Consider the following 11,759-nt stretch of genomic DNA (forward strand, 5'->3'; position numbering starts at 1 on the left):
ATGGATAAAACAAAAAAATAACAAGCTGATTCTTATAAAATACTTTATTTACGAGGTCTTCCGGCGACTTTTTTACTGCCCGCTGCTTGTTTGTTTTTGCCACCGAACGACAATGGTTGTTCTGAAAATAAAATGACATATGATCAATATTTTCATTGGTTTAAATTCTGGTTATCCTCTTTAAATAGAGCTTTTTACTTACCAGGTGGCGCTATTTTAAGTGATATATCGTATGTTTTACTCTTCGGCCTCTTGGCCGCTGGCTCCAATTTTTCTGGTGTTTCTGTAGGCGTTACTGTTTCTTGTGTCGCCGCCCAGCCATCCTGGGGAACATCAGTATTTTAATGCTAGTAATGCCTCTCATAACGAGTAACAAATAGTCTGAAGTCTTAGGTTTAAAACTAGTCAAAACGAGTTTTTTTTATGCCTGCCCCATTTAAATGATTTTATAGATACTCTATACTCAATTAAAAAATTCTAAAGTTCTAAAGATCGACAGAATTTGTTGACAGACTATAAAAATATCCCTCTCATATATACGTCTACCAGAATAAAGCGAAAACCTACTCAAACATAAAATGCTCGAAAAAGTAATTTACACATACCTCTGGGTCTTCAATCTCCGGTGCTATGGGTAAGAAGGACAGCATATGCTCGTCCTCTCCCTCTTCGTCGGAGCTGCAGAAGGCGGCCACCGGCTCGCAAGTCGTGACATCCACCTGGTTGTAAACGTAAAACTGAATTTTAGTTGGTTCCTCTGTTCCAAATGTTCTTTAGAGCTGAGAGAGTACAATAACATGTTTCACAGACGAAACGTAATTGGTTTCTTGTCAAACTGTATAGAAAAGTTGTGAAAATCGAATATGTTCGTAGTCCGGTAGTGAAGCAAAAAAAAACTACATAATTTACGTCACTATTACTAAAAGATTGGTCCTTCTTTAGTAACAAATCGAGTTAACATTTCGTTTATGAATATAAGATTAATTTGCGCCTATGATGCAGACTGTGATAAAGACAATTCATATAAGTGCAAGCTACATACTAAATTCCTAAGACATGTCAGTTCCACTCACCTCGACCTCCTCATCATCATGGCTCTCTCCCGCCTGGTCTACCGACCGGTCTTCATCTTCCACATCGAATTCACTCTCTCTCTCCTCGTACTCAACGTTTTCATCCAGTTCTTTGAAGTCAGGAGCGAAGGCCGACCAGTTCTCCACTTGGTTCTGCGCCCATATTGATACGACACCTAGGGGTTGTTTTTTGTTATTATACTTGTTAAAAATGTGAGCGACGCATGCTTGGAATAGAAGGAATATGTCATAAGGTTGATGTGAAACTGTGAATCAATTTAATCTGTACCTACTAAAATGGGTACTATTATGTATGGCTAGCATTGACATAGCTGGGTTATTTATGTTATAAAACTGAGGCGCCGCTACATGTATTGCACTTCACCGATGCAGGCCAGTCAGCTAAAAGATATGACAGGTTATCACGTATTAGTAGTAACCTAGGTATTTCCAAAATCATTCTCCTCGGAATACTACATAAACGAAATTGATCTATAAACTAAATATTAACCTGCACTAATACTAGCAATGATCGGTCTAATGGGATGCCAGACGACGTCGAGCAGCAGCTCGCCCTTGGTTCCGTGCAGGATCTTGACGAGGTTCCCGATGGACTTCTCCCACACGTACAGCGCGTGTTGGCGCGCCGACCCCGCGCAAATGTACTCGCCGTCGCCCGAGAAACAGCATTTCTTCCACGTTGTTCTATGACATAAATAGTTAATGTTTGACGTACTTAGTGTAATGTAAAAAGGCACGAAAAATAAATATGACTTTAAAGCCACTTTTAAAGGCAAAACCGTAGACATCACACAATTTATTCGTAATGTTATGTATTTACTTTTCTGTTTATTGAGACTACATGTCAAAGCTTTGCCTTTTCGACTCTTAACAATCTGCAATAAAAAACTAGTCAATAAATATAAGAAATCTTACTTATTGACAAGATCCTGTAGCTTCTGTATAGGTTCTGGTTCACCATTCATTCCACATTTAAGTACCGTGTTCGTGTCGTACACTCTGATGACGCGGTCTGATGTGTTTACTAGAAAGCAGCTGAAACAATTTTTGTAATTTATAAATTTATATTTGATTGCCAAATCTACTATGCGCGACGTATCTCGAAGTCACGAATTCGATTCCTGCGAAGGGCAAATATTTGTGTGGTCCTTGTTCAAGTCTGGGTGTCGTTGTGGATGATACTTAAATGTTCATGACAAAGGGATTATGTTACTTACTGCAGGCATTGTTTAAAAAATACTACAATCTATTTGTATACATTTTGGAACACTGTATTTATGTTGGTCAAGGTATAGTTCAGAAGCACTATTTAATTAATTAATTTTCGAAACAAATTGGAAAATTTTTGAAAGTAGCAACTATTAAAGGAAAGCAGAAGGGTAGTACTTACTCTCCTCTTCTTGCAAACTCTATACTCTTAATACTTGTTGTACTTGATGTCCCAACTGTTATTTTAAAACTGGCCTTTACTGCTAATGATTGAGAGTCTAAAATTAATATCTTTCCTTTGGCATTGCCTGTATAAACATTGTCTCCTCTCCTGTCAAATGATGCTATAACATTTATATCTCCCTGGAAAAAAAACCCAATAATTTCATGGCACAAACATCAGTAAAAAACTGTGTCACAACTATATGCAAGCAGTTGTGAAATGGTTTTAATAAATATTTTTCTGATTTAATTAAGGATTATTTTAAATGTCCATGAGAGAGTCAAAGTATGACATTACAAATTACATGAAAATATTTGATTATTTTTTTTAGCAACAATGGATATTTTAAAATGTTTTTAGAATCCTAAATAGTTAAGACTAGCTGTTGCCCGCGACTTCGTCCGCGTGGTTAGAAGATATAAGTTATAATTTATACCTGCCTTCTATCTGCCTTCTATCTATCTTGTAGGATTCAGTCAGCGTTTGCAATGTAAGCGCAAAAAATGTGTTTTTTACGACCTCACATTAGAAACCTCAAAAATTGTAGCCTATGTGTTATTCTGATGTATAAGCTATATTGTGGTAAAGTTTCATTCAAATCCATTCAGTAGTTTTTATGTGAAACAGTAACAAACATCCATACATCCATACTTACAAACTTTCGCCTTCATAATAGAAGTAAGATAAGAGCACTGAGGTACTAAAGTAGGTATTTATCTTAACAGAAAACTCAAAGGACAAATAGACCAATACTAAGAAGAAAAGGCTTGTTACTTACATCATCATCTATAGGTAATATTTTATGTTCCCCGTCTGTATCAACCAGCAGTGCTGCATGTCTCATAGGACACACTAAGAACCTTTTGTCATTTCTCGGATCAAACTGGACTCTCAGTATGGGTGTTGGGAACCTGTACCTTTGTTCGCACTCCCCAGAGAGTACATCCCATATACACACATTGTGGTCTGTTGATGCTGACAGTAGCTGTGCATAAAAAAAGAGACATTAAAATTCTAAGTTAAATAAGTACTTAGAATTATAATAAATAATACTTAAGAACATGTGGAATTGTTTATGTATCATTTATTTATGTTCAACACAATGCTTGGTATTAATATCATAATCATATTTGTTTTCTTGTTAAAATGTAACTGGACTTCAATATCCTGGTGTTGGTAGGTTTAAATTATGTTATAGAAGGGTTTTTAAGTTTTGTTTACATATTGTAAATTTTTTTCTAACAGTAGTTTTATTTATCAAGTACCAAAATAAAGAATATTATTATTTTTAGAGCATAGGTTCTTACCTTTTTACAATTTCTAGACCAACTGAGACTGCAAACGGGGTACACATGAGCTGATATTGATTTAGCAATACCCCGCGTCAGGAAATCCCAAATGAATATCCTTCCATCATTGCAACCAACTGCCAGAAGAGTGCCTCGTCTGTTGAAGGCGCATGTGGCTGCTAAGGAAATGGAGTCTAGTGTACCATCAAATTCCTGAAAAAAAAATTGTAGGTTGTATTTTTAAGTTGAAATTTCTGACAGTATACTAATCTACAGTAAGCAGAAATGTCTTAGGGACACTAGGCAGTTCGTTAAAATATTGGTTAAAGCTATTATTCATAGTTACTGACAAAATAAATCTTTAAAATGTGTTTTTATTGGATGTATTGCTTGTTATCCGTTTTTATCCATATCTAGGTTTTTAAAGTGACGCTGATTGTATTGTAACAAAGAATGCTCACCTCGGGATAATTTTGACCAAATGATTCTGGAAAAAAGCAATTGTTTAGTAAACAACAACAAATCTAAAAAGTTTACCATACTTCTCGCTTTTTACAATACTCACCTAGTAGTTCCAAATTCATGATTAAAATATACTATGCGTAGGCTTCTATATAAAAATATCCTTAATTATAGTGTAAATATTACGATCGTCAGTGTTTGAAAACCCCGAAAGCATTCAGGATTGTTTGTCGCTTGTTGAAAATAAAATAAAATGTTTGGTATTTTTGACAGATGCTAAATTTCATTCCTGCATTCCAGGTCGAGAACCTCGATAGTAGTCGATAGCTTAGCATTAATTGAGTAGTTCACTGATTCTAAAACTAGTAACTAGCAGTTTATTTATGTACATAGTACGCCCTTGGACGGTGATATATATACATTTTAATTTAATAATCGCGTATATGTTAAAATCAGATAACAATATTATTTTCAGCAACTAAACTTCGTCACTATAATCGACTAATCATGGGTCATGTCACTGGCGGATATGTCATATTTGACAATTCATATATTTATAGTTCAATTCATTCAAACGGCTGTTGATTCTACTCAAGTTTACATAAATATAACTTTGCTAACGCCGTTATCAGTAAATTTAATGAGATTTAATACGTTGCTTACTTATATGAAATCTTTATGTCAGTATACGTTCTAATGATTGAACGGATACTTGAGAATCGCTTGTGTATTCACCTTTAATTTACAGCGAGACGTAAACAAGTTTGCGCGTTTACAATGAGTTCAGAAATGGATGGTGGTGATAGTTGGCGCGGTGTGCCTTTGAGTGAGATGTATGGGTCGCAGAGTCCATGGGGTTCGCCGGAGTTTTCACTCGTGTCTCCTTCATTCAACCACGCAGTGTTGTACCATGTGCCAAGCGACGGTTGTTTGGCAGATGATAAGCCGCCAAAACCTCAAATCGGTCACGATAAATGGGATTCAGAACATGTCAGGATGCCATGCTCCAGTCACAGCCTGTACCCTGTTGAAGATGTGAGTTCTGTTGTATTGTATTTGAGATAAGATAAATTATTGATTAATCATCATCAGTTGTGTACAAACATCAATAAATTGCAGTATGTATTACTACTTAAGTTGATATGAACCATATTAGAGTATAAAATCTCATATTTACTTTACCAATTTTTATCATTTTTTTTAGTTGTTTTAGCAAGCTCACAGTATACACTTAAAGTAATCAATGAGAAATATTTTAAACATCTAATTTCAATTGTTTTCAGAGTAATGGTGAAAGTCATCTTAAGAAGCGCTGGGAGATGATAGAGAGTGCCCTGTCGAAGCCAATACGTAACAGTCATGATTTGGCCAACACTATACTGAGTTACAACACTAAGTTCCGGAACACCTGGAAGTTTAGAGGATTGCACAAGCTGTTTAATGAGGTATGTCATAACAAGTGCAATAAACATTAATACATTGTTACAAAAGTAGTTTTGACACACCAAGTGTTTGAGAAAACTACAACTAAAAAAAGAAGAACAATTAAGAAGTCAATTCTATATTAAAACATCCTTATAATCAAACTGTTTTTCTCTAAATAAAAAATTGTTCATTCAAAACCTCTGCAATGATTTAAATTTACTTAAAGAGCAGAATAATTGGACTCAGATATTATTTGCAGCAAAAAGTAGTAGGCATAATTCTTCTAAGCCATTTTTTATGATTTCAGTACTTAGAAGAAGAGGAATCACAATACTTCTTTGATGTGACATTACCAGAGATTGCTAAACTAGCTTTAGCTTTGCCAAAGTTGATCCAGTCTCCAATACCATTATTGAAGTAAGTATGTTTTTCTACAAAATGATTTTAAAACAGTCTAGTTGCATTTTTTCAAGATCCATGTGTCTATCCATTTGTGGAAGATTTGTTGAATTGGTCTCCACACTGAATATATTGACAGTTAGTCACAAAATAAATGTCATTAATTACCACATAATATGCTACTAATTCAGCAATCAAAACTGATGGCCATTTTGTCTGTTTGCAGGAAGCACACAAACCGCTCAATATCATTGTCACAGCAACAAATATCATGTCTTCTAGCCAATGCTTTCTTCTGCACATTCCCAAGAAGAAACTCAACAAAACCAACTTCGGAATATAATTCATATCCATTCTTCAATTTCAACACGTAAGTATTATTTACGTAAAATGAAAACTCATTATTTTTAAATGATTTAGAAAAATTAAAAGATTTGCATATCTTTTAATAAGTTTACAATTTTTTTTTAATAAAATTTTCTCTCCTTTTTTCGCGATTAAATCCTTGTGTCGCGGAGGGGTTCACAAACATAGAAATCACTTGCACAACAACACCCAGACACAGAACAATCATTGTCCTGCATGGGTATCAATAGTAATACTGGATTAATTCAGTTTGAGTTCAATGTTAATAGAAATAATTAACTCCTTACAGGTACAGGTTTTATGAAGCAACAGATTCTGATTCAAATCTGGAGAAGTTGAAATGCATCTGCCACTACTTCAGAAGAGTTGTGACTAAAGGTGACATTCTTTTTGGTACTATTTTATGTTGACTAAAACTGTTTTGTTTTGTTTGTTACACTTTTATTGAATTATCAAACTGAAATCTAAGATTTATTGAATACAATAAGATAGTAAATTGTATAACCTTTTCTATTAAGAAAAAACTTAAAGTCCTTTGAAATATTCAATGCACTTCCTAATATGTTATTGATAGTATGTTATTGAGTTTTTAAATTATCGGAAATAAAACCTTCATGCTGTTATTCTGGATACCATCCTGTATTCATTTATTAATACAATTACGTAACAATCTTAATTTGTACAATTTGTTTTGGGATATAAACTAATACAGCGTTATAATATAAAACAAATTCTAGGCTGATCCCTATTCCCCGTTACTGTTGATACGTACGCCTGTTGCCTGTTACGAGCGTGTTGTGTGTGCAGTACAGTCCCGGGCGGCGTGGTCTCGTTCACCCGCCGCTCGGTCCCGGGCCGCGCGCTGCCGGCCTGGCCGCGCTCGCAGCGCCCGCTGGGCTGTCTGCCGCTACACGTCGACGCCAGCAGGACTATTGAAGATGCTGACGGTCTTATACAAGTCGATTTTGCTAATAAGTAAGGAATGTATAAACAATCTTAGGAAGGTTGAATTGCCATTGAATATAGGTAGCGTAGTCTATTTGCTATTCGTAGCAAATTGCTGGAGATATAAAATGGACTTGATATTCGTAGCAAAACCGAAGTGACTTTCGTAGCAAATTGGTGATTTGCTCAGTTGACATTTATAGCAATTTTAATTTCAAATTCGTAACAAATCAAGGTAATCGCAAAGGCGAAGTGGCATTTGAAATTCGTATCTAATTAAGTATTAATAACTTCATTAACTAGATATTCGTAGGAAATGTATTGTTCACAGAGAAGGTAACTTGACATTTGAAATGAGCTATTAATAAAGAATTCTACATCACATTCGTAGCAAGTTGGAGATTCGTAGCAATATCGATTCATTCGTAACAGATTGACTTGATGATTGATTGGAGATTCTTCCTTCACTAAATACTGATTATGTTAATTTTTAACCTTTGACAACTTTTTAATACTACGTTACCCAGGTACCTGGGCGGTGGTGTATTAGGACATGGCTGTGTCCAAGAAGAGATCCGGTTTGTGATATGTCCAGAACTGATGGTGTCTATGCTGTTTACTGAGGTTCTGAGTCCTAACGAGGCTCTCATGATTATTGGTAAGTTTAGTATTGTATGAATTGATAGCGAGCCCTCAAAACAAAAAATATCTAATTAAATGCTTTTGTGTAGGCGACTAAGCATAGAAAAATGACTTTTCGTAGCGTATTTGATGGCTAGGTATTAACAAAAGAGCTACTATCTTGTGAATATTTAACCGTGTATCGTTTGCGCACAATTACTTTCTATACATATGTTTGAGGCATGGAGGAACTCACTATTTTATGCTAAAAAATCGAATCAATTTGGTTCGTCGATCTAGTCACGCGTCCACTCCGAATTCCTGTACCGGGTCTCAAACAGTCAACTATCATCAACAAAATGTCAGTGTATTATTCTAAAATGTATGTCGTCCACAGGCGCAGAGCGCTACAGTAAGTACTCGGGCTACGGGCAGTCGTTCCGCTGGGCGGGCCCACACTGCGACGGGTCCCCGCGCGACTCGTCGGGCCGCCGCCGCCGCGCGCTGCTCGCCATCGACGCGCTGCCCTACTCCAGCCTCAGCAGGGAGTTCTCCAGGGACGCTATCACTAGGGAGCTCAATAAGGTCAGCGGTACTTGGGATGGTTTAGTTATTATTTGCTGGATAAGCATAGTAGAGTAGATAGAGTGAGATCAGAATGGTATGGTATAATGATGATGGCTGGAGGAGGTCTATGTTATCTGGCAAATGGATTTACAGAATGTAATAAAGCACCCCAACCCACAAATGTACAAGAATGTTTAGTAAAGGCTTCATTTCACTTTATTTTAGTGATACTATCCTCTCCCTTGGAAATTGGATATTGTGATCTAATTCTAACACACTATAGATATCTTAGATATATAGTCGATAATTCTATTCATAAGTGTTAACATAAGTATAAAACATCTTAAGATATCAATACTATAAATTCATTTTCAATTTTATACTTATGCCAACAATAACTGCATTTTGTATACTGGTAATACTTGATCAGCATCAACCCAAGCTAACCTGCAAAAGATTAATATAAATAACTTATAAAAATAGCTATAAAAAATCCTTCCCACTAACCACGGCCATCAGATTATAAACGACTTTAACACCATTTTGGATAAAAATAATGACAGCAAAAATGTATTCCTCCAGGCCTGGGTAGGCTTCTCATTCGACACGGACCCTCAGTCGGAGCGCGCGCAGTACCCGGGCGTGGCCACGGGCAACTGGGGCTGCGGGGCCTTCGGCGGGACCACGCAGCTCAAGAGCCTGCTGCAGCTCATGGCCTGCGCCCAGGCCCGCAGGCCTATGGCCTATTTTACCTTTGGGGATACGAAGTTGAGAGACGAAATCGTGGATATGTATAATTTGTTGGCGAGGCATAATGTTACTGTTGGTAAGTAATCATGAAGTCCGCCTATGTACCATAATTTTACGAGGCGGTATAAATATATAAATTATCATATCCACAGCTGTAAAAGTTATTTTGATGATTAAGTTTATTAGTGTTTCATTAGTTTGCACGTAAATTAAATTTCAACGATTTGAAAAAACTGTGTAGTTTTACAAGTTAAAAATACTCTAGTGGTTTTTTTAGTTGCATCTAGATCTGAACAAAGTATATTAAAAAAGAAGATTTTATCCTCCTAGTTTGTTCCAAATTACTTAATATTATCAACATTAATAAATAAAAAATGAACAGTATCAACTACATGAATTTGAAGGTGGACAACATTTTGAATTGTTCAAAAACTTTTTCAGGTCAACTATACAAGTACATAGTAAAGTTCTCTCAAGAGAAAGACGTGTCACAATCGCAGCTAAACCTCTACTTGGAGCAAGTTGTGAAGTCGGGGACCAGCGCCAGTCCACCTCCAGCGAATCGAAGCGCTCCGTCCAAGCGAAGCGACGATGTCATGGAAACTGTACGTGTCTTTTGTATTTTGTCATTATTTTGTATTTATTTATTTATGGCCATGTTATTTTAATGCAGCATGGGTATAATTAAGCGTTATTTTATCGTGTAGTCTGAATTTATTTTTAACTTAAAAATCGTCGTCTTCTAAAAGGAGTTTGCTAATCCGTCACCAACCATTTTTTGCCAGCATTTGTGCATCTAGTATATCATTTTCCCACGCTTTTATAACCATACCGTCCTTGTTTTTGTTTTTCTTGGATTGACTGCTATTCTGGCCTGAAATAACTATTACGAGGGTGGGTAATACTCTTTTTATTTTATAATAAGGTCTTGAATTGCTAAAAATGCATTAAGAAATACTTATTTTTTTCATTGTCTTCAGAGCATCACAGAAACAGTTCCTGCTACAACAACAGACCTGGAATCGCAGCTAGAAAACCATTCGCCAGACTTGTTCACAGAAGACGATATAGACCAAAGTCTCCTAGAAGTTACCATCGAATCGGAGAAGAAAGAAAACCCACATACAAACACATCAACAAACAACCAAAGTACTGATAAAAATGAAGTATCAACGCCACAAAAGCGCATGTCTCTCTTTGATACTATGCAAGCAATAGAAGGCGATCAAAATCCTACAGCGTCAAATACATTGCTCGGTAACCAAAGAAGGAATTCGTTACTCAACGATACTGACGCATCAATGGACGAAGACAAATCCGACCCAGCGACGGAACTCAAAAAGAAAATTACGAAAAAAATCACAGACTATTTTAGTAAGAAGTCTATATGATCGTATGACACTTGCATTTTAAAATGGATTTTTATTTTTTATTAACATTGGCAATGTTTTTGAATTATATGTTTTCTTTTTAAATTTATTTATTGATTAACCGTTTTTGTGTATAATTTGGTACAATAACTTATTTTTCGGATAATGAAATAAGTTAATTTTTTAGATTACCTAGCAAAATTTATGAGTATTTTTTTTACTTCGTTTTCGTTTCATAAGTACCGTAGTGCCTGAAATACTAGCTTTCTTGTTGGTCATAATAGGTCAAATCTGTTTATGACTATTTTATACTTTAAATAAATAACCTTAAAGTTCAAAATTGTTTGATCCTTAGCAATACTTGCTTGTTGAAGTTGTTGAATGTTTGTATGTATTGTATTTTGAGAATATCGTTTCAAAAACACTGTACCTGATGTTATCACTTGTAGGTCCAATAAATAAAACACGTACCGTAATATAATTAAAATTATTTATTATCATCCTTCATATTTCTAGCATACTAAACATAATAAGTGTATATAATAAATAATTGAATAGTAATTTAGTTTTGAAATATTTCAGCAATATACATATTAATAACGTCATAATAGGTTTAAAAGTTCATTAACTAAATTAGACATGCAAAGTAGGCGAATTATTATTGTATTAGTTTCATAATAACATGTAACTATGAACATATTCCACAATTTGCTAAGATCCCGTCAGTTCTACACTATTAATTAATAAATATAAAAAAAGAACGATTTACTAGCGACGTTTCAAAAGTGATCATAACACTCTTTATTTATTTATTTTTTTACAAATCTTTGGCGAACTATAACAATATATGAGAATAAACATTTCAATAGCTAGCTATCAATTCACTGAAGTTTAAACTCTGTTCTCAGTGTTGAACTTAACACGTCACTATCGTCCTAAGTGAAGAGGCTCGCCGCCCAGGCTAGCCACCAAATAACATCTCCAATCTTATAATTCAATATCCTATAAAAGTTAAATAGTTGTCGACTTTAACAAGTCT

The 11,759-nt window shown here is 35.3% G+C and overlaps 2 protein-coding genes across 4 annotated transcripts; one reads left to right on the forward strand and one right to left on the reverse strand.

Moving 5' to 3' along the window:
* Positions 1 to 26: 26 nt before the first annotated feature.
* On the reverse strand, positions 27 to 4,572 carry LOC113497260 (retinoblastoma-binding protein 5 homolog). 2 transcript variants are annotated; one of them, XM_026876731.1, is made up of 11 exons: positions 4,381 to 4,572; positions 4,277 to 4,302; positions 3,834 to 4,028; positions 3,305 to 3,511; positions 2,485 to 2,666; positions 2,010 to 2,129; positions 1,585 to 1,778; positions 1,074 to 1,249; positions 606 to 737; positions 203 to 323; positions 27 to 121 (listed from the first exon to the last, which is right to left on the reverse strand). In XM_026876731.1, the coding sequence occupies exons 1-11, from the start codon at positions 4,397 to 4,399 to the stop codon at positions 45 to 47; spliced, it is 1,449 nt and encodes a 482-aa protein (XP_026732532.1). In that variant the 5' UTR covers positions 4,400 to 4,572; the 3' UTR covers positions 27 to 44. The 2 variants fall into 2 exon arrangements, with proteins under 2 accessions (XP_026732532.1, XP_026732533.1); XM_026876732.1 differs by having other exon boundaries at positions 606 to 719; positions 4,381 to 4,571.
* A 224-nt stretch (positions 4,573 to 4,796) lies between these two features.
* On the forward strand, positions 4,797 to 10,816 carry LOC113497259 (poly(ADP-ribose) glycohydrolase). Of its 2 annotated transcripts, XM_026876729.1 has the most exons (12): positions 4,797 to 4,957; positions 5,026 to 5,312; positions 5,561 to 5,722; positions 6,010 to 6,119; positions 6,328 to 6,471; positions 6,757 to 6,845; positions 7,280 to 7,442; positions 7,940 to 8,070; positions 8,431 to 8,618; positions 9,183 to 9,426; positions 9,792 to 9,955; positions 10,331 to 10,816. In XM_026876729.1, exons 1-12 carry the CDS (start codon positions 4,807 to 4,809, stop codon positions 10,739 to 10,741), a joined length of 2,244 nt encoding a protein of 747 aa, XP_026732530.1. In that variant the 5' UTR covers positions 4,797 to 4,806; the 3' UTR covers positions 10,742 to 10,816. The 2 variants fall into 2 exon arrangements, with proteins under 2 accessions (XP_026732530.1, XP_026732531.1); XM_026876730.1 differs by having other exon boundaries at positions 4,803 to 5,312.
* Positions 10,817 to 11,759: the final 943 nt, after the last annotated feature.

The sequence above is a fragment of the Trichoplusia ni genome, chromosome 9 (genome assembly GCF_003590095.1).
Source record: "Trichoplusia ni isolate ovarian cell line Hi5 chromosome 9, tn1, whole genome shotgun sequence".
Taxonomy (NCBI): Eukaryota; Metazoa; Arthropoda; class Insecta; order Lepidoptera; family Noctuidae; genus Trichoplusia; species Trichoplusia ni.

Bases quoted from the DNA above. Each gene is read 5' to 3' on its own strand.
- LOC113497260 (XM_026876731.1), bottom strand. The intron at 4,029-4,276 runs GTGAGCATTCTT...TTTTTTTTTCAG, and splicing joins TTGGTCAAAATTATCCCGAG to GAATTTGATGGTACACTAGA. The intron at 3,512-3,833 runs GTAAGAACCTAT...TTTTATGCACAG, and splicing joins GGTCTAGAAATTGTAAAAAG to CTACTGTCAGCATCAACAGA.
- LOC113497259 (XM_026876729.1), top strand. From the start codon at position 4,807: ATGTCATATTTGACAATTCATATATTTATAGTTCAATTCATTCAAACG. The intron at 6,120-6,327 runs GTAAGTATGTTT...GTCTGTTTGCAG, and splicing joins TCTCCAATACCATTATTGAA to GAAGCACACAAACCGCTCAA. The intron at 9,956-10,330 runs GTACGTGTCTTT...CATTGTCTTCAG, and splicing joins GCGACGATGTCATGGAAACT to AGCATCACAGAAACAGTTCC.